The sequence below is a fragment of the Dermacentor variabilis genome, chromosome 2, assembly GCF_050947875.1.
Source record: "Dermacentor variabilis isolate Ectoservices chromosome 2, ASM5094787v1, whole genome shotgun sequence".
Taxonomy (NCBI): Eukaryota; Metazoa; Arthropoda; class Arachnida; order Ixodida; family Ixodidae; genus Dermacentor; species Dermacentor variabilis.
Genome location: NC_134569.1, coordinates 57,940,090 through 57,963,190, shown reverse-complemented (window position 1 = coordinate 57,963,190; position 23,101 = coordinate 57,940,090). Strand labels below are relative to the sequence as shown.

At 45.1% G+C, this 23,101-nt stretch overlaps 1 protein-coding gene across 6 annotated transcripts in view; it reads left to right on the top strand.

Annotated features, from left to right (window-relative positions):
* The first annotated feature begins 214 nt into the window (after positions 1-214).
* The window catches only part of ssp3 (SCAPER domain-containing protein short spindle 3), a 281,587-nt gene continuing 258,700 nt past the window's right edge, over positions 215-23,101 (top strand). For all 6 annotated transcript variants that reach the window (XM_075680651.1, XM_075680649.1, XM_075680648.1 and 3 more), the window contains exons 1-4: positions 215-465; positions 1,444-1,677; positions 16,178-16,278; positions 17,078-17,361. In XM_075680651.1, the coding sequence (XP_075536766.1) occupies positions 1,450-1,677; positions 16,178-16,278; positions 17,078-17,361 (613 nt within the window). In that variant the 5' untranslated portion in view covers positions 215-465; positions 1,444-1,449. The remainder of the gene's footprint in view (positions 466-1,443; positions 1,678-16,177; positions 16,279-17,077; positions 17,362-23,101) is intronic.

The following is a 23,101-nucleotide window of genomic DNA, read 5'->3' as shown; positions in this document are numbered from 1 at the left end:
GCAAGCTCCTTTATGATCTCAACGAAGTAAGGTAAACATTAACTTCACGGCTTACGGAGCGTGTGAACCTGGTGACGTTAAACCATAGAATAAAGAACCAACTGGTTAAACCACAGAACACCTACAACGTTGAACCCGTGGTTGAATTAGGCGGCGTAGCAACCACAGCTACCGGTGGCTATTCGAAAACGTGAAGCCGCATCCCTATCCGTATCCGGCCGCTCCGGCGTTCCCTACAGCTGAAGATGACTGCCTGTTGACGATTTGTTTGGGTTATTTGGGTGGGCCTTACAAAGTTACTAGGCGTTGATAGAGATGTTCTTCAGGTACATAACTTATTAGTCGCAACCGGTCGGGGCCATTTTAATATTTTTGAAGGACTGGAACAATTGGCCCCTTTGACAAAGTGTTAACGTCCAGGCGCAGGTGCGAACAGGCGCCGAGCCTGAAGGCTGCGCTAAGCTTGTAAGTATGCGCCGTAAACAGTGCTTATTTCGTGCTCGCTTCGCGTCAGTGCTATTGAATGCCGTAGACAGCTTTACAAACTATTTCAGCTGGAGCGCGCTGTGCTTCAAGTGCCACTTTACAGTGCGTAGGCAGAGTTACCCTTAAAAGGTCTGACTCGCGATGTCTTCCGAAGCAGCATCCACACATTTCATTCGCTTCTGCGAACTTTTCTATGTTTGCATGCCATCATATTTGTAACGTACGGTGGAAAATGCCTGAACTTGAAATTGAATGTGCCTGGTATATAACGCGAGAAACTTAGCAAACATAGTTAGACTCGTGAAGCAACGCTTCCACCAGTTTCCGTTTCGTGTGGAAAAGTGGAATTGGAGTTAAATGTTGCCTTGAGTAAATGATTCTATGCATTTAGGTGCAGTATTATTCCATAATGCGCTGCGCTTCTTGCTTAACGTTCTCTTATAAAAAATTTACATGTATACATATTTTTTATCTGCACAAAAAACGCACCGAAAGCAGCATTTTGTGCTGTTTCGCTTTACAGGCTTTTATAGTGACGCGTGCGCAAAATTTGCAATAACTATTGTATATGTCTTGACTAAAGCACACAAGATACCATCCTCGGCATAATAACATCATTGTCAGTTTATGTTGCCTCTGGCTATTCGCATTTACTGTCTATAGCAATTCCCGTACAAAATCTGGGAACACTCATTTCGTGATTTTTGGATACTTGCGCTAGAGGAAATCCGTCACACACCACCGATGCCACTGTGTTCTGCTGTAGATGCTGTATCTGTAAAAGTTAGCACAACATCAGTCTGGCAAATCGTGGGTTTCTTTCTGGAAATCTACGATTATGCTAAAGGCAATCCCACCATGCACGACTGATATCAGTGCTGTATTCTCTTGTGGGTGCTTTTTTCTGTAAACATTATTCTAACATCAGTCTGGCAAATCATGTGACTTTCTTTCTAGAAATCTATGACTTCTCCATCGGTGTTTAAGCCTCCGATTCCACAGACAATGGGGGCTTCGCCAAACTCGGTGCGTGGAAGCTCGAAACTGCGAGCTCGTTCTTCATCAGCAGGACGGGGTCCTGATAAGGGTCTTCGTGCTCGTTACTGGGCGTACTTGTTCGAGAACCTGCAGAGAGCTGTAGATGAGATCTACCACACATGTGAGACAGATGAAAGCACTTTGGAATGCAAGGCAAGTAATGCGATGTGTTTTGCTGCATTTATTCATGATTGTGAAGTTTATGGAACTTACAGTTGAATTTCGTTTAGTGTGATTGGCTCCCAGTTACTCTAGTAGCCTTGCAAGTTAACCAGGATGGTAGTTTTAATTGTGGACTTACAAATCAATGCATGTGTAGATGTAGATCCTTGTGATCTACTGGCACATACCCAGTCTGGGGGATTGTCCAAGTATCAGGGAGGTTACAGTAAATGTAAAATAAGTCAGAATTATATAACAGGTAAGCTATAATCAATAGATAGAGATTGTAGAGACTGCATAATCTTATGAAACTGAAAATTCTACCTTGACCAAAAAGTAATAACAATTCAAGTTCGCTTTTAGTGAAAGAAAAGGCGGCTAAAGAATTTTGTATTCAGAGTTTAAATCTCATTGACCCTGAAAGAAAACCTTAGATGGCAGCACTAACCTTTCTGTCGCTATGCCCAAGTGTAGACGCACACAAAGAAAGCATATTTTGAACTGTTAAATCTAATCAAAGAAGGCGGATTGGCGCTTCTAGGATTGCTGTTCTGTATAGATCTTTTTGCTCAAGTGTGAGATTTTCCATCCTTTTGTTGATTTACAGTTATTGTTGCTTAATAGTAACAGACAGCGTCTGGATATCTGTCATTGCTAGAATGGACACAATAATAAGCAACCTGTAGGCACCATGCCTGTTCATCCTGCAGGTAATGTAGACATGGTATTTTGCTGCAAACAGCATTTACGAGTGAGAAAATGGGCTGATCATGTTTATTTAGCACACTTGACTCAAACACAGCAGAACGTACTTAAAAAAGAATTTAGGACTATTTGACATCTGAGAAAGCAAGGTAGGTTACCACAGAAGCTGCAAGCTCCATTGAATTATTTGCTGTCAACGCAGCCATTGCTCCTGATGGAGGCATGCAGAGTTGTAGCACACGTTGCTGAAACAGTAAGTAAAGTTTAACAATGGGAAGATTATGCATGTGTTGTGCATTAAGGTATGATCCCTAGAATATTGGCTAATCTTTGGTCTGCACGCTGCGCCATATGGAGCAGGTGGCACGCTACCTGAATGAAAGCGCAGAAGGTGCTGTGAGCAGTCCTACTGCTATGCTCTTTGCTGTCTTCTGCTTGGCTGCCTGCATGTACCGTGGCGGCTTGGCGCGGGTGGGTTTACAATCTCATCTGCATCTCCGTTTTTTTTCATGAAGTCTCCCAATAATGAAAGGACAGCAAAGAAAGAAAAGCTACAACATTTGAAAATGAGAAGATGCAAATTATTGCATTTCGTCGTTTGCATCACATCGGGGATGCATGTTCAGTGGCCTTGTAATTGTCTTTTTATTTTCTACAATTTTTTTCTTATTCCACTGGAACTGGAAGTTTTTTCTTATGTTCATCATTTCATCTGATGTCATGCGCTGTAATTTGTTTTCATCGTCATCATCATCATTATACTTTAAGTCCACTGTAGGATGAAGGTCTTTTCCTGTAATCTCTAATTACCCCTGCCCCTGTTTTGCGCCAACCGATTCCAACTTGTGCCTGCGAATTTCTTAATGTAGTCTCCCCCACCTAGTCTTCTGCCGTCCTCCACTGTGTTTTCCTTCTCTTGGCACCCATTACGTAACTCTAATGGTCCACCGGTTATCTAACCTACGGTTTACATGACCTACCCAGCTCCATTAATGTCAATTTTCTTTTAATGTCAATTAGAACATCGGCTATCCCTGTTTGCTCTCTGATCCACACCACTCTCTACCTGCCTCTTAACGTTACGCCTATCATTCTTCGTTCCATCGCTCATTATGCGGTCCTTAACTTGTTTTCAAGCTTCATTGTCAGTCTCCAAGTTTCTGCCGCATATGTTATCAATTTGGTTACACTGTCTTCTAAAGGTTCTTCATTCTTTATAATTTGTTTTGACTGTGTGCTTGATTACATATGTGCTTGATTACTTGCATAGGATTATCGCACAGTGGAATGTGCTTCCACAATTTTATCTGATGTTGAAACATATTTGGGTGCTCTTCTTGACCAGACGCCATGTCAACTTTACATGTCACATCATTTCCTTGCATCACATCAGCAGCACATGCTTCACAAATGATATATTTTCTTGTGTGTTTTGTTTACTTTTGCCATTTGCAATTTGATCTGTTATTATGTGTTGATTTTGTTCTCACCATTCTTGCTCACCCTTAACTGGAAGTGTTTCCTTTCTATCTTGTATAGGCTTTGAACGAGCTTGGGTTTGATTTTTTTTTACTCTACTATGCAAAATTCCACACTTGTACCTTATGTTGGTTATTAATGCGGAAGCATTATATGGCTCATGAGGTGGCAAATCTAGCATTGTCAGCATTGGTGTGACCTCGATTGTCCAAAAAGTTAAGGGAGCCAATTGAGGCAGTTGATGACATCAATTGAGGAAAAGTTTATTAAGGCAGAGTCAGTTAAGGCAGAATGAATTAAGGCAGGTTTAATTAAGCTAGAGTTCATTATGGCACTTGAACATGACCATTGGTGGGAGTTGAACCTATGACCTTTGACGTTAAGGTGAAGTTAATTAAGGCACTGTTAATTATTACTGCACTTGAACACATGACATTTAGTGTTGATTAGGTGAAGTTAATTAAGACAGAATTAATTAATGCACTAGATCGCACATCTTTAGTTGGGAGGTCGAACCCTCGACCTTTGGTGGGAGCCCAACCCACTGCCTTTGGTGATAATTAATAATAATAATAATTTTATTTCTGCCTCAAGGAATAGAGGCAGGGGAGCTGCAGAAAAAGCTGTTCTAAACAGCTTGACTCGGCCGCAGCCCCGAAATACAAGACAGCAGCGACAGCCAGTCTCGTCGCAGACATGACGGCTTCATGTTAACAATATAACAATATAGCAAGAACATAAGAAGACCTAACAAAATCTTATCTGCACTTACACGTGCACAAACCATATTACTTTGTCAGAAGCGTGATTATACTTATTTAAGGCAATCGTCAAATAACATGCATAAAATAACAGCATGAGTGACAAAGAATAATGGACACAATAAAAATAGAACAAAGAAAACATCCTATATTAAGCTTAACTATACCTAAAGATTACTCAGTGGTACATTCCTTTACATATGAATTGCATATGGATCGTATATCTCGTTGGGTATAGGTAAACAATTTGATGTTAGCAGATTCGTACGCGTTGAGAAGGGAAGGAAGTGTGTGTTGGGAGGTTCTCTTTCCCCATATGGATGCGTGCTGTTGGCACTAACCAGTTTTTTGGGTGTCTGAAATGGTAACTCACTTTATTTTCTTGTAAGTTTGCTAGATGCTGAATGTAACTTATGTTATTTCTTGTTTCTATTTTAAAACGAATGCTGAGCCTATACTGATACAAATCAAAGATTTTGATTATACCAGATTCAAGAAAAAAAGTGTTTGGTGGTTGTTCTATAATTTGCATTAAAGACATTGCGAAAAAACTTTTTTTTGCAAAATATAAATTTTTCGTAGACGGGACGGTGTTGCAGTGCCCCATACCAGAAAGTTAGGTGGGCGGATGACATTAAGACGTTTGCAGGGACAACATGGCCACAATTAGTACATGATCGGGGTAGTTGGAGAAGTATGGGCGAGGCCTTTGCCCTGCAATGGGCGTAACTAGGATGATGATGATGATTATGATGATGATGATTAGAGTGGGACCATTTTTCCAGCGAGATCATCGTGTTGCACGATTGTATCAGTTCGTGAATGTCATTTCCGGAGAAAAAAATATGTTTGTATAGTCTGCATATATTATGAATGTGGCATTTGGGTTAATGTGTACAATGTCAGTAAGATAAATGTTGAAAAGCAGTGGTCGTAATACTGCCCTTGGGGACTCCAGAATAAACAGGTTTTATTTCCGAGTATGCATTATGTATGTCAACCGTTTGTTTCCAAGTAAGTAAGACACATAAGATTTTATTAGTTTTGCAGCCTGTCCTCAGATTCCATAGTAGCATAATTTCTCTAGAAATAATTCATGGTTTACAAAATCAAAAACGCTTTTGAGAAGTCTATGAACATTCCAATCACAAAAGCTCTGTTTTAAAATTGTGACAGAATATACTTTTTCTTTTCTACAAGCGCCAGTTCAGTAGATTTGTTTTTTTCGGAATCCGAATTGACATGGTGTTAGCAAATTGTATTTATCTATAAATTTAGTAAATCTAGAGTGCAAAATTTTCTCTAGTGCTTTGGAGAAGACAGGTAGTATGGACACAGGTCTATAATTGCCAAAATCATTTCTATCTCCCTTTTTAAATAAAACAATTACTTTTGTAATCTGCATTTGTTCTGGAAATACCAATGTAGCTAAACAAAGGTTAAGAATATTTGTAATGGTTGGTGCTATATCTGCAACATATTTTACAGGCTTTATCTGAATGTCGTCAATGTCTCATTATCTGCTATTTTTTAGGCTGAGTGTAACAGCTAGTATTTCATCCTATTTCATCCAGCACATGCAAAACATAAGCGAAGCACATGCGAAGCATGTGCTGCTGGTAAAGAGGTGGAGACATCAAAATTTTCGTTCATGCGTTTGTTGATTCAAACGTTGCGTCATGCTTCAGGGAGCACGATACACACAGCGGGATTCATATATATCCGATAAATAATTTAATAATAGCATTATTATACCGAGCGATTTCGGTTTCGGTTTCCGGAGGGGGGGGGGCTGCTATGACGTCACAGAGGAGGAAACGCAACATGGCTTGGACACGTGGGCCACAAAAATAGTGACGTAAACGTCGTCTGCTCGCGCGTGCGCTTGCTCTCCCAGCAGACTTAAACAACTGGCGATTCGAAGTGCATGACGCGATTATTATAATTATTGCGAAGAGCGACAACAAAGCTAAGAATATATTGCGGCTTGTGAGAGTCGGTGATTCATTCCGAAGCGCCGTAAGCTTTAGCTTTGAAGTGAACCGGAAAAGGCCTAGCGACGATATCGGCAGCGCCGAACGATCGGAGGCGGTCAGGCTGCCGTCAGTGCCAGAGTGACCACTCCTCGGTCGCTGATTGACCGCTTCGCCGTACGGCTGCCGCACAAATGGGTCCCGGGTCCGTCCTCTCTACGGCAAGGAAATCTCGCCGTTCGCGAGCAAAACCGCCGTCGCACGGGGGCCCGCGAACGGCAAACGGCGTGCGGCGAGTCTCCGTGCCGGTAACGTGGACGGGCCCTCACATTGAGAAAGGCCAAGCGAAGGAGAGACCGCTCCGAGCTGCCGAACTATGCGACTATATAAGAAAGTTTTAGTATAGCGTACGCTATACCATTGCGTACGCTAAAAAATAGCGGATCGTCACTGCGCATGCGCTGAACGCTAAACGAAATAGCGGGTATAGCGGGCGTACGCAACGCAAACGAGTTAGCGTTAGCGTTTTTGCGGGGTTTGCGGAGCTTGCGGGGAACATGGCGGCGGTCCCGGCTGCCCACTTCGAATTGAATTTGGCGCGTTGCTTTTGTAAAATGCACTTCGTTCGTAGCAAATGACTGTGTAAACGGCTTTCGCTTAGTCTCAGGCCGCTTCGACAACAGAGTATTATGGATAACCTCGTTGTGTTTTCGAGATCGCTTCTCGTTTCGAACGAGTCGAAGCCTAACGAAAGAAACGTTCGAGATGTCAGCGCCACCTGTCGCTAAAGGCGCGAAATAGCCGCAACGACGGCATATGGCCTCTGAGATCCGAAGATATCGCCGGTCAACTAAAATTGTAGAAAACGTGCGCTGCTTAGCGTACACTATGTTATAGCGTATAGCGTACGCTATAGTTGCGTACGCTAAACTAAAACTGTCTATGCGAGGAGAGAAGCGGACAACGCGAACACTGCATCTGGTACCTTTCGGAGTCGGCCGGCTAGTGTTACACGCAGTTTGCCGTTCGCGGGCCGCCGGGAGGCGTCCATGTTGTCCACCTCTCTCCTCTTGTGTCCATGTCTGCACGCCTTACCCCTTCTTTGCATTAAGAAAGGATTTCTATATGCCTGTAGCTCGGTCATAGTGGAGGCTATGCTCGGTCGCTCGGCTCAGCAGGCTCCGTAATCGGCATTTCATCGCTACTCATCATACGTCACGTTCATGTGCTATGACGTCAATATTTTCGTTCCTCCTCTGTGACGTCATAACTGCCGCGCTAGCGATGGGTCTCTACCGCGAGAAGGAGTTTTTAATGACTTTTTGGAGCTGAATTAAAATTATTTTGAAATGTTCGTAGCGTCCAATACCTCGTTCTGGGTGTCCTTGCATATGGAAGCAACCTACAACATGGTTTTTATAGCCTCAAAATTTGGTGTCCCAACTCCTTTAAGGAAATGACGTGACATGTAAAGTTGATGTTGCGTGTGGTCAAGAAGAGTGAAGACGACTGAAAAAGCATAGGCATCGTGCGATGGTTGCAATGCATTCATCCGGTGCGGTGGTTGCATTCATCCACGTAGGGATAATTAACTGCCGCTTGAATTTTATTGTTTCACTTTTAACCACTGTAGCCTTGGCTGCCAAAGGGCAGCAGTATTGCATGAATAAATAAATTCAGTGCTCAACCTATTTCAGGCTGCGCAATATAGCTTTGTGTTCTGAGTTGTATCGCCACTCCAGAGGCTTGCTTCATGAATCTCAGCAAAAAAAAAAGTACATATTCGCGAATCTACATAGAAATTATTTGTTCCAGTGCTTCACGAATGCTGGGCTATTTATGTTGTAATCTGAGCACTGCATCCAAGAGGTTTAAAAAGCTGGCATACCTAACGTTCGTCTATCCAAAACTAAAATATGCATAGTCCATTTGGCATTCCTCACAAGCATATCTGACCGCGCATTTGGAATCAATCCAGAACCGGTCCGCTCGCTTCATCACCTCAAATTACTTGTCTTAAATCAGTGTTTCATCACTCAAGCAATCTTTTGGTCTGTCATCGCTCGCATCATGCCGTGTCATATCTTGCCCTTGCCTGCTCCACTCTTTCTTCTATCACCCGAAGTCACACCACATGCTCAGCCATACCAAAGCAATAGCGCGTGTAAACGGCCACACGGCATATACAAACTCATCTTTTTTTCCTAATGTAATAGTGTTGTGGAGTTCCCTTCCAGAACACATAGCGACATACACTGAACACAAAGAATTCCGCAAAAAACTAAGAATGCACTACATAGCCTCGGTCGACCACTGTTCCCTACACTAACACATCTTAATAAATATCTGCCTGCTCAGATTTTATTTTTTTCTACTGTTTACCTTTATATTTTCAGTATATTATCAATTCTAACTTTTACTTCACTAATTGTATTTCTGCAGCATTTTTTGCATTTTTGTTCAGATCATTGAAGTTCACATGTATTTATGTTCCCCCTTTTGTAATGCCTTCGGGCCTTTAAGGAGAAATAAATGAAATGAATACCACTTTACGCAGCTAAAACCTCTCATCACACCTGTAACAAATACTGCTATGATGCAGCACAAGTATGTGGCAGTAGAAAATCACACACACAAAAAAGGAATGGCTAAACTATGCCCAAAGCACATGCGCTTCACCAAGATGCAGCCAGGCGGGTGAGCGCCGCACTGTAGCATGAGGACTGCTCGCAGTGCCATCACAACCGTCATTCAGAAACAATCCTTGCTCCCGTCAGCGGACGGCAGACTAGTCAATATTCTAGGGACCGTAATTAAGGAGTCATGGAGTATTTATGAAGCCGATCAATACATCCGAGTGTTGATTCAATGACTGAGGGTAGCATAAAAGCTGGCGTATGCTGCCCCTAAAGCAACGTAAATCCAGGGCAATGACAAGTATGTGTCGACATGGCTCAAAAGATGTTGATTTCTTTGCAATGGAATGGCAGTACCATGAGTCTCTGCGCGGTGTCTTTCGCCATGTTTTGCCATAGCGCTAAGTGACTTTGTGAGCTGCCTGTGTGCAACCGTAAACTAGGCATGCACCCCTTGACGTGGAGCACCGATATCAAGAACACTGCCAAGATAGTGTTAGAGTGTTGCTACATGCTTAACTTCCTGTGAAAGCAGCAAATTGTTTAGAAATGGCTACCCATTATGCCTGAAGTGGGCAGGCCTGATGACATGATTTCTGTGTTATTTGTGACCTTGAGAAAAGTGTTTCTGTGGTAAAATATTTCTGCAGGTTGTGGGGTCCCTCACACCCATGCTCTTGGGACAAAGGAACGACAACACAGTAGTGCAAACAATCACAAGGGCATTTATTGCACCTTTCATAGATCAATGCCTGCTGGCCGAGTTGCTACCCACAAAACATGCCGATGGGCGCGCGACAAATCTAGAAGTCCGACTCACCGCGACCGGAAAACGAGCGAATATGTTCGCCCCATGCTGGATCCCAACGCCTGGTCGTTCGCGTGTACGGTTACGCCAACGGTGGCGCATTCGAAGGCAGGCCACGCGAGGCGGTCTCGCAGAAGCATGGGTCGGCGTGCGCGCGCGGGACGTCCTCGCTGTTCGCCGATCCGCCGGGAAAGAGACAGCCCGTCCTCCCCTGCGCCCCCAAGTAACCCTGCCGTGAGGCGGCGTTAGCAACGCAACACTCGCGCCATCTCTCGCACTGCGCCCCAACCACATCGACCGCTGCGGGCATCACGCAGGCCACGCGGCGAAGCCGGATTACAGGAGACGCGCCATGCGGGAAAAGCATATCAGGGGACGCGCGAGAGTCGCGCATCCCCACATCCCCCCAACCTTAAATCACTACATATTCCGGCGAGACATGTGACACCGTCTAACATCAAACTGTGCTTCGCGAACAAGGTAGAACATTAAACAGTGGCCGCGCCGAGGAAATATCCACGCTGTCCATAGCATGCGAGCCGACATTGTCCTTGGGTGCACCGCTGGCGTCCGCCGGTCACAGCGGCAGCTTTGCAGACTCGGCGGCACGATTCCAGGCCAGGACTCCGGAAACGACGACGCAGTAGTCGGAACGAGCAAGCGTCGCTCGCGCCGACGCGCCCTGCTGGCGAGAGCCGCAGTAGCTGTCGGTGACCGCCGGCTCTTTTGTCCGCCGCCGAGGGTTGTGAGCTGGGTACAGGAGGCCGCCGAAGTCGCTGCGCCAACTGGCCACAGCATCACCATCGCCCGGGGTGACTCGATCGCAGTCCGGGGCAGCAGCGCAGACGATGTGCAGGTGACAGCAAGCCAGGGGTGGCTCCAATCACGCTGCGTACACTCAACACACTCGGCAAACACTAAAGTAGTGCAAGGGAGAGGAATTATGCATGCGCATCGCCCACGTGGTACGATGTTCAACTCGGCCAGCAAAAGATCGGGCAGCTACTCAGATGCTAAGTTCACGTGAACGAAGCTCGCTTTCTTGAGTCGAACGAGTTATTTCAATTCGTGCGAGGCTAACTAGAATGAGGGAAGCAACTTGCAACACCTCAACGCCACGGTCCCAGAGCCGCGACTTCATCCGAGTCAAAGAGACTGCCCTGCGCAGCTCCGATCCCACCCTACAGGACCGAGTCCTGAGGTGGGCTGAGGAGGTAGCGGAGGCCTACCACGACTGGTAGACGGACTTCATAATGTGGTGATGGACGCCTGCTGGGACTGGAGTACTTAGACCTCCCTCTCTCCCCCCCCGGCTCCTCCCCTTTCTTAAAAGGGGAATAAAGTTCATTCATTCATTCATTCAAAGAGATAGAAGAAGCTATTTACATAAGAAATTCGGACCACCCACGAGGCTTCCGTACTCGCTCGCTTCAGGCTTGCCACTGCTCCGCGCGCGCTCAGCCTCGCTCTCCCAGGATTCAGACCACGTGGCTCTCGTACTGACGAATGTCATTAAAAAAACACTTGCGAAAAGGCTTAGCATGTTGACATGTTCAAACACACTACAGCCACCATCATCTCGCTCAAGAAAGCACGCCGCCGACGCTAGCGATCAAAATCCACGCTAGGCCTACGCTTCGGTTCAAACAAAGGTCTCGAACGAAGCAAAACTGTTAAAACTATCGTCCGATGCCCCAAGAGCCCCACGTTGGGCGCCAAATGTGGGGTCTCTCACACCCGTGCTCTTGGGACAAAGGAACGACAACACATTAGTGCAAACAATCACAAGGGCATTTATTGCACCTTTCTTAGATCAATGCCTGCTAGCCGAGTTGCTACCCACAAAACATGCCGATGGGCACACGACAAATCTAGAAGTCCGACTCACCGCGACCGGAAAACGAGCGAATATGTTCGCCCCATGCTGGATCCCAACGCCTGGTCGTTCGCGTGTACGGTCACGCCAACGGCGGCGCGTTCGAAGGCAGGCCACGCGAGGCGGTCTCGCAGAAGCATGGGTCGGCGTGCGCGCGCGGGACGCCCTCGCTGTTCGCCGATCCGCCGAGAAAGAGACAGCCCGTCCTCCCCTGCGCCCCCAAGTAACCCTGCCGTGAGGCGGCGTTAGCAACTAAAGCCCCTAAAACTTCGTAAAGTAGTGCCACTCTCCTCCTCCGCCTTCACTCCTCCTCGTTTCTCCTCTCTTTCACGCTCCCTCCTCGACCATGGCGCCGCCTACGATGCTCGAGCGCAGCAGACGACCTTTCGCAGAGTGAATGCACTCATAGCAAGGCAGTGCTCTTTAGGCGTTCACGTTTGCTTTCCAGCACCGCGTAACTTCGTGTACAGCATAGAATTTCTAGTCGGATGCTTGTACAACTTCGGTAACGGCAGCTTTTGTTTCATTTTTCGATAACTATTTCTTAAAAAAGTATCTGAAGGAGTGTTAACGCTGTGCGTTGACGACTGCGAATGTATCGCGTGCCCTACAATTAAGTACGCAACATTTGTCAAGGGCGTGTCGCAAGATCTTGTTGCGAATGGTTGTAAATAACACGTTTACCATCGAATGACAGCCTCTTGGCTTCCAGCAAGCCCTCAGCCTAAAGAATCCGCGCCGCCCTTACCATGTGAATTCGCGGCGCATATGAGCTATGACGTACAAAGGCTGACGGAGATCATTGCTCTGGAGGTTCGAAAGTGTATTACAAGCTACAGTGCCGCCAACGTGCGTGCTTGCCAATCTAAGCGCGCGCAAAGCCTCAGAGGTGGGCGCTGGTGCTATTATGTTTCTCGTGTCTCAATGCCGACAGAAATACCGCGGCCGATCATCGAGTCGGGACTGTGCGTACACAAGAAAATAAAATGAGTTTTTAGCATTCGTGTGTGAAGCGGGAGCGCGATAACAATACTTGACTCAATCTCAAAGAAGACCACTGTGGCCTTCAGTAATTTTTTCAGGTTAATGACTTATCACGAATAACACTTCATCGTGCGTTGGTTCGTCCATTTACTAAGTGAAGTACTTGTCGCGAACCGAGTTGCACTGAGGTGCATGCATTCAGGACGGTTGCACTCCCTTCGAAGTAACATTTGCGAGACATGACTTTATTACTGAAGTCATGATCGCGCAAAGAATCCCCCCGCCATGACGCGGCCGAAATTGCGGCAAGTGAAATGAAGTTTTATGCATAGGTTAAAATGATATGAAACGGCATTCGAGTTGCAAGTTAACAGTTTATTTTCACATAGATACATTACAGATTTGCCTTTGCAGTCACAAGCCCGTGTGCACCATTTATTGTCTCATTGCGTAAATAAACGCACCAGCCTAAGAGTCCTACAGCAAGCGCGTCTCAATTAGGCATAATGACTGTAGAAACTAATAGTGGCATAGACGAGCAAGCGAACTAGTATATGAGCGCGCGAACTAAACGAGCGAGCAAACGACTAAACGAGCGTGCGAACGAACGAGCAAACGACTAAGCGCGAACGACGACTAAACCAGCCAGGGAACGGGCGGGCGACCGCAGGTTTTCTTTGCGAGTGCCCCACCGCCGCATCTGAAGCTTCGCACACTGTAAAGCTCACGCGAATTAGCACATATGTCTCAATTACCTATGATGCGGTCGCTCGACGACGAACGCACCGCGTAACACGGTTTCGGGAGAGCACGCACGCTTTACATCGGTGCCTCTGTATCGCAAATCCACCGGGCGACCGCCAACGAGGAACACGAACAAATGTGGCAAACAAAGCTAGTCTATCTAAAGAAGGCTAGTAAGTAACCACAAAAGGCAGAGAGTTGCTCCCCTGAGGCGCTTTCATGATCGAGACTGAAATTTTATCAAAAGGACTGCGCTGAATCTTCAAAATTTCGTAATCACGTTATAGTACGCAACCTCGCGTGCCCGCGAACTCACGCCGGTTGGCGTTCAAAACGATTAAGCGCACCGAATATGACTAACACGACCACGTAGTGCGCATATAAGCAAAGCGGACGTTGCGTAAAAATCACGTTAAAGCGTGCGTACAAATGACAACATGCACAGTGAACTGTGCAATATCTACTACGTTATTGCCCGCAGCACAATACGCAAGCCTGGCACATACAATACTCCGAGAGAGCCACAACTTACATCACATAGTCGCGCGGAGGAAGTTGGTCGGAAGTTCTCCCTCCCGATTCGGTGAAGCCATGTCTTTCTTCCTAACGCGTTGCGCTTACCGGACGGTATCGCGAACATATTCTTGCCTTTGCTAAAACTGTATTGGCATCCAAACGCGCAGCAGGTCATGGTAACAGAAAATGACGTGAAGCGACGTCGCACTTGCAACAAAACATCCTTCAAGGCGTTCACAAGATCAAAACAACACAGAATAGGAACGCAAGGAATGCCGCCAACAAGCGCCGCTTCTCGAGCAAAGATGGCACTGAAGCGCGACTGTAAACAAACGAAGCCGGCGCAAGGGGCCACGTGATGCCATTAGGCGAATAGCGACGCGGCGTCGGCTTCGGCCAGAGCGCTGGAGGAGGAGGCGGCGTTCTTCAAAGCGTGGCACTACTTTACGAAGTTTAAGGGGCTTTATTAGCAACGCAACACTCGCGCCATCTCTCGCACTGCGCCCCAACCACATCGACCGCCGCGGGCATCACGCAGGCCACGCGGCGAAGCCGGATTACAGGAGACGCGCCATGCGGGAAAAACATATCAGGGGACGCGCGAGAGTCGCGCATCCCCACAAGGTGTATCTTCCTTTGAACCAATGATTGCACACTTTCAAGCCAATTGTTTTAAATACGCCATTGCTGCTTTGCACAAGTGAACAGCTGTTGCTTGCAATGAGTGTTGACAAATGCTGACATTTTTCTATGCAGAGGGAGAGAGAGAGACACACACACACACACATTTGTTATGATAGAAAAGCTGAGAATTGTGCTCACCTCGTGCAGTATGCCACTGGATTGAATAAGATATGGCATAAAGTTAATATAACAAACTCTAGAGGTAAAGCTTCCTATAGTGCCCATGCATTAAAATCAATAACTGCAAGGGTACCGCTACGTTGCTACTCTGTGCAGGGGAGCATGCGCAGACAACGAGATGTGCAATCGACGCAATCCCAAGTCTTCCTCGGTATGGCGGCGCCATCTAGTTCAGGCATGTGTGGTATGGTGGTGCCATCTGTGCTCAAATGCCTGCCCTATGTTAAATGGAACTAGGAACTCCTTCCTTCCTTCCTTTCTTCCTTCCTTCCTTACTTACTATCATATCCTTTCATGCACCATAAATGTTACATAAAAACTTTATAACCACCTAACCTTTCTAAAAATTATAAGGAGTGAACTTTACTTTAGTGAACACCGTATTTTGATTATATTTGGCATTACCAAAATGAGAGGTAGCAACATGGTGATGTCTTTTCAGTTGCCTCTTTTCACCGAGCTTTCCCTCTAGAGTCAGTATAGTAACATTATAAAACACGGTGCCTGCAATCCAGGTGCTCATGCACTGTGGCATGCTCTTCCTTTGCTTCACAAGTGTTTGCATTGTGCTGGACAAGCTGTCTGTGATACACTCAAACATTGTTATATCAGTGTTGCATCCAACATAAAAATACCTGTGGTATATCCAATATTCATTATGAGCATATGTTCATAGACATTCGTATTGGTGAGAATAGTTTGACACACTTGGTTATATTCACCGATTTGTCATTTCATGTCTTTTTCATGTTGAAATTTGGCGGTGTTTGCCAATTTGTAAAGGAAATGGAGAAAAAAAATGTAAAAAAATATCTCTATATAGATGCACCAGGAGTGTAGACGTGAGCACAATAAAGGCCACCTTACAGATGGATCAGTAACCAAGTCTTGCATGATGGTACTGCTGCATGCAATCCACATGCTTCTTCAAATCTCATAGGAGCCTCTTAACATTGTTCGTGAATTTCCAGTATTTCTCCAGCGAACACGGAGTTTCTATTGTGTACGAGTTCCTAAGCACATTGGCAATTTGGCGACTCACAGCTCCTGTTGGCAATTCACAATCTTTGGGGGAATCCGACAGTCACTGCAGTAGGAAAAAAAAAATAACTGGCATATCTAAATGGTACCTTCTTTTGTTCTAGGAGGCTATATTGATCCTGGAGAACTATAGGAAAGAGTTTACTGCCTTGATTAATTGGATACAACTGAGTAAGCAACTTGAAAATACACCACCCCCAGACAGGTGACCTGTTCTCTTTATTGCTCACTTTGATTTGCCTATCTGATTGTTTATAATATGCATGCCTCATGAATGTTTTAGTGAAGTGTTTTGTTTGATGCTTAACAAGAATGTGTGCATTGACCCTGTTTTATCCAAAGAGTGTACCAATGGATAGTTCTTATTATGGGAGATGCAACCTGCTGTGGTAGCTTAGTGGCTATGGAGTTGTGTTACTAAACTCAAGTTGCGAGTTCAATCCTGGCTGCGGTGGCCGCATTTTCAAACATGCTCGTGTACGCAGATTTGGGTGCTCATTAAAGACCTCCAGAGAGTCATAATTAAACTGGAGTCCCCCATTATGGCCTGCCTCATAATCATATTGTGGCTTTGGCATGTGATGTCCCAGAATCTAACCTAATGCATTTTGGGGGATGCATTCTCAATGCTTTTGCTACTGATCGCAAAATTGAGGATTCGATTCCCATTCTTAGTGGCACATCCTGATGGGGGCATAATGCAGAAGCACTCTCACACTGACCTTTGGGTGCATGTTAAAAATCTTCAGGTAGTCAAATCTCATTTGTAGTCATCTGTTATACCATATCTCATAGCTTCTGTTTTGCTTTGAGAGATTAAATCGTATCAGTCAATTTATGGTCTGTGTTTCCACTGTCTGGTGTTCTAAAACATTAAGCTCACATTTAAGACTTTGTACCATTTTATGGTAGTGGGGCGCATGTTAAGCTTTAAAAAAAAGTATGTTTATAAGTTTGCTAACTGTTAACTTTCACAGAACGTTTATTGAATTTTTAACTTTCAGACCAGCCTGTCTAGCCTGGGAAGTGCGCAAGTCCTCACTGGGAAGAGGAGTAACTCCAAGGAGCTTTTGGGGGCTTCGTTCAGGCAACACTGGACAGCGCTCCCCATGCTTAGTTTCTGTTGCCATTCAGTGCGGCTCAAGTGACTGTGGCCAAGTGCGTCCAGACGCAGTGGAAAAGCACCCAGTTCCAGTCACGGAAATGACGGCCAAGAGGGACATTCCCAACATAACTTGTGTTCCAGCTCCCAGGACTGCCATGGTGCCAACATGTGATGTTGTGCTTGGTAGGCTGAGTTCTTCATTGAAGCATTGTGGACTAGACGAGAGCTGAGCAGAAATATAGTGTGGCAACTATAAGTTAATAGTGCAATGCAGGGTGCAGAAGTTCTGGAGGCACTTATGCCACCTCAGCGAATATGGGCCGGTATAATGTAAAGATCCCTTTCGCTGGATTTCATTACTTTCTCATCATCAACTGCTCACGGGCCTGCCTTGGATGGCAGGTGGAGCACTGCTCAGTGCACTGCTGGAATGTGAAAAGGAAAAAAAAAAATTTGAACAGAATCGTTGCGTTCTCATAACCATGGTTAAACTAAACCTGCTCACTTAGCTGTGGATTATTGAATTGTGAAACAATTCTTTTTTGTAAATATACCGGGTGTCTTTTTATAATGTTAACAGGATTTTTTAAAATCCCCTGTGGCATGTAACAGAAACATGCACATTTAGCTGGATTACTCGAAGGGGTGGACATTACGTAATGTACACTAGAAATTATGATTTAGAATCAACTATTTAACAAAATTTCTCTAATCAAGTTGTTAACTAATTACTTTAGTGAATATGTTACAGGGTATGAATTAAAGCAGGGATTTCACAAGGCATGTCCACTTGGAATAAATTTCGAAACTTGTACCAGTTTTGAGATGGGCGCTGTTAAACTTGTGGTAAAAATGCATGTTCCATTTGTTCACAAGATGCCATTTTATGCATTGAAGCTCAAACTATGCTCGAACACCAATGCATTTCATCACAACCTTTGGAAGCACGTACCTCGAAACTGGTATGCTTCTCATAATTCATTCTGAGTGAATATGACTGTGGCTGTCACCGGCTACAATTCGTTAATTGCAGTGTGTTGTAGTTTGTTTAAAAATTGATTAGAGCAACTTAGTTAAATCGAATATTTATTTATATTTCATGTGCGAGTGACGTCTGCCTCTGAGACTAATCTAGCTCAGGAAGTAGAATTGTACTACTAGATGCAACAGAGAATTTTTAAGTGTTCTATTCGCAATAAAATAAAATGGGGTTTTATATATGTATATAGAACTTGAGCAATGCTACAAGGTAAACAGAACAAGTATTTAATTTCAACAGTTCCAACCAGTGCACCGATATTCATCAGGGTTTACAAGAAAATGGCAGTTCGGCACTGATAGGAAAGACAGCAGACCGGGTGCCTGGTCATTCTCAGATACATCAAACCGAAATGGACAGTTGTGACAGTGATTGACTTTTTCATGGTGGTGTGGCAGATTTACAGCTGCCTTATTGGCAATGATGCAGGGCAAAAGATAGGCGGAGTCCTATGTATGTAGGGCAAGGAGGTCAGTAAAAAAAAAAAAAGTACCCACACACACAGAAGGACGGAGACATAAGTCGGAGAATGGAAGGGGGGCGGAGAGTAGCTGTAGCTAGGCTCCCGTTGACATGAGGCGAGGTGGGAGAAAACGGCGCAGCACCAGTGCACGTGTCGCTGTTGTAGCGGGAGAGAGGGCAAGTTGAATAGGGCGGCGGGAGGCACAATAGAAAAGGGGCTCGGAAGGAAGACAGAAGAGCGGCAAGTTGTGGAAAGTAACACAGTGCCACAATACACATATACAAGGCACGGCCCGTTCCGGCAACTTTGTGGTCCAACTGAGGTGCAGAAAAAAAATTTCTAACGAGAATATACACGCAGGGTTACAAAACAAGTACATTAGTTTTAGGGAGCCGAGTTAAGGAGCTTTTGAATGTTTAACGGACAACTGACACCACACCAGCACGTGCCGATTCTCAGAAGGTGCAATAAGTCACTCAGAATAACTACTTGAGCGGCAGGGCGGAGGAAACTGGATTTATTAGTTTTCCGCTCGCCCCCTTGAGGCGCAACATGGAGGGAGCAGCGAGCAGTGGCCAGCATCTCAATTTTCGAGTAGAGAACATGTAGTCGCACTCCTCATGCACTCTCACTGCATATCCCGGAGGCACATCAGCCGCTGCGGACTTTCATGAATTCCTTTAGCGTACGTTCCAAATTTATGGATGAAAAAAAGATTCTTTCTGCTGGCATGCATGGGTGTGTTGGAAACCAGACTGCAAGAGCACGATGCTCACATGTTCAAAGGTGTCATCTGGCAGTCGAACGTTCCTGGAGAAGGGTAAATTCAGGAGACTTTTCATATGCGCGCGGTGATTATTGAACCGCAGGTGAAAAGGAGTCTCTGTTTGTCCGATATATTCCTGCTTACACACCTTACATCAAATTTTGTACACGACGTTACTCGAATCACAGTCAAGATTTTTCTTAATTTTATGTAGAAAGGACGAGTTCGATGCCTCAGATTCGTCTGTTGTTGTCATGTGATGACATACCTTGCAACGAGGTTTCCCACACGGCCAACAATCCTTGGGTGTGTTGGGCTTCTGTGTCCTCGCCCTGACTAAGAAATCCCATAAATTTTAGTTTCTTCTATATACTGCATGAGATGGCCGCTTGAAGATAGTAGCGAGTCGGATGTTCTGTTTCATAATGTTAAAATGGTGCTTGAGAATGGCATTGACTGTGGAGCACCGGTAGCGTGTGTGAGGACCAAGTTCGGATCGGATAGGGTATTGGTATTGCTCACCCTTTCTCCCATTATATATGCTCAATCTAAGCTGTGGCACGTTCAATAGAATTTTCTACTATTTGTGGAGGATATTTTTGGTGTACAAGAGTGGTTTCAGTTCCTCCATGAGTCTCTTAAGTTGTGCAGATTCGGAACAGATTTTTCTGTATCTGTGGGCCTGGGAGTAGGGGATGCTTGTTCTGCAGTTTTGAACGTGGCCACTATAGAAATGCAGATATTGCTGATGGTCTGTCGGCTTTTTGTACAGTAAAAAACTCATTAATTCACAATTCATTAATTTGAAATTTCGATAAATTCAAAGCAGCTGCCGCGGTGTGTTCAGCATTACATTGAATGCAATATGTAACATATCCCACTAATTCACACTGAAATCCACACTGCCACCTATAATTCGAACTCCGCACCATTGTGGATGGGGAGCGTCGCCGTGCGGGCCACGCAGCTTTGCTTTTTCCACCTGCAGCCCTTTGTTTAGGCCTCACTGAATAGAGACACATTTGCGCCTGGCCAGCCATGGCCTATGCCTCTGTTGCAGGTCGCTCTCTCCTGTGGGGTTCTGTATAAAGCTCAAGGGCAATAAGATTCTTGTCGTGCGCCGTATGATGTATGTGTGAGCGAAAGCATATGCGAGGTTGAGCTGGCGAATGCGGCTCAAACTTGCGTGCCTGAGCGAGGAAGGCGGGTCGAATGTGCGCCCTCTTCTGTCACGCACGAGGCATGGGGTGAAGTGGAGGGAGGGACGTTCTTCTCCGGCGGCTGCTGCTTACGGCGTGGCCATGCGGGGGTCGTATCTTGAAAGCGATCTGCCACGTGGCCAAAGTGCGTGCCTGCGTGGGCATATGCGTGAGCGATCTGCTATGTTTGCAGAGTGCACGTAGCGCCGGTAGCTTTGTATGCGATGTGCTTTCTACATTTCGTTCGCATTGAAGCGAGAGCTGTACGAAGGTCAGTTCACTCGCTGCTATTGCCACGATTTGTTGTTCCAGTGTTTTCACAGACAGTTTCCACTGTCATCAAGCAGGATGTGTTCATGCTTACCTGTGCGCATGACACCGTACTTGTTAAATGTTCACAAGTTTATACGGCCGATAAAGCTAGTATCCTTACTTTATATAGCTATCTACTAATTTGCAATAGCAATGGATCCTTTGCTTTTCGGGGGAAACTGCATCATTATTTTTTTCTCCGCGCCATTCGGCGTGACGAACGCGCGGATGGAGCAAGAGGCATGTCGATGTCGGGCGCGTCAGATCACGTTGGCCGCATTCAACTACGTTGCCTGCACCAGTGCTGCGAAGTATAGACATTGTTGTTCACGCCAATGTGACATGTGTGAGTGTGTGTGCTCACTCCATGTCAGACTATATATGCGCCTCTACCGAACAATCTTTTTCTCTGACTTTCATTAGTTCGAATTTTATACAGTTTGAATTTTCGTAGCATCCCCGTGGAATTTGAATTAACGAGCTTTTACTGTATAGGGACGTGGTAATGCGACTGCCACTCAGTGACGCTGTGACATTGAGGAAGTGAGTACTGTCTTGGGAGAAGTTGTGCGTAGAGGCATGTTGACGAGTGCAGAGAATTGAAATTGCAAATAAAGTGCAAGAGACTTTGTTCACTGTCAGCCCACACAAAGGAAATGTCATCCAGGAATCGCTTGTAAAATATTGGTTTTATGGCTGAATTTGCGAGGAAGGGAATTTCTAATGATGCCATAAACATATTTTCGTAATTTGGCGCCATCTTCGTTCCCATGGTGGTCCTGCTGATTTTCAAATAATGTTTGTTCTTGAACTCGAAGAGATTATATTTCAGTACCAAACTCAAAAGATTCTCAAGTGTATCTTACTCTAATTGGCTAGGCTGACTGGGGCCAGCGTAGGCTGAAACTGTGAAAGCTATGGCCTTGGCGTGGGGTATGTTGGTGTACAAAGACACGACATCCATAGTGACCAAGTAGCCCCCCACCAGTATGGCCAGGTTTGATACCTCCCGAAGGAAGTGATTTGTGTCTTTAATGTACGAGGGGAATGAGGATGGAATGTCATTTGGAAAAAATGGAATGAATGTCAATTGGTAGAATGAAACCCCCATTTTATTTTATTGTGAACAGAACATTTAAAAATTCCCTGTTGAATGTAGTACAAGTCTACTTATATATATATATAATCTGGTAATATTGATGTACACTTTAGTGAATAAATCAAGAGATCTTAGAAGTGTCTACACCCGCAGCATAGTAATCTCATTTGTTCTTTCATTTTTTTAAATGTTGTCACAATTTAAATGGAATTTTGAGTTCTGGAGCTGTGTGTTGACTTGAATAATTCTTCCTTGGCAATGTCAAGGAAGAATTCACATTTTCATGCATACCACACACCTTCGCCACACTCCTTTGCTACACCTGTCTTTGTGCTTCGCACCCCGCACAGAATGCCTTTGTTGCAGTTACACCTTCTCACTCCTCTCTTTCGTCTCCCTTCCACTCCTTCTCCGTCAGCAATGTTGGACTCTTGTTTCGAAGGGATGGAAGAGAAACAGGAGAAAGGCACGCATTGTAGTGAAACTTTGCTTCATTGGGTGCGGCACAAAGGTGGATGCAGTTGCTCACTTTCTTTTCTTTTTCTGGATTTCGCATTTCCTTTTTCATTCAGCGGAGACACCCAGTTGTCAGCTGTAATCGTATAGCCAAGAATGGGGCATAAGAACATTGTAGTAAGCAGTGCCAGGGCTGCTCATTGTTACATTCGAGTATTCGAGTAAGTGGGCTTGACTTCTTTCTAATCGAAATGGTTCAGTGTTTGTCCCCTCTGCTTTATCAATTATAACAATGGAACTTTTTGGCACTTGAGTATTGTTATAAGGATTTGACTGTATAAAAGTTTACAGCCCCTGCGAGTGCACACGCATTTCGTTTTGTACATTGACTTCCAATATAATTTTTTATTTTGTATCTAGTGCAATAAAGCTATAGTTAAACCTCTGTGTAACGACCGTCAATACAGAGAAGAGTAATGGCTGAGCACATATGCGATCTTCACGCCTTATGATAGTGGAGGTAATCTGTGGCATGTGCAAAGGTTTGGCAAGCCAAGATGGCTGATAACACCATCCCATTGTGGGCGAT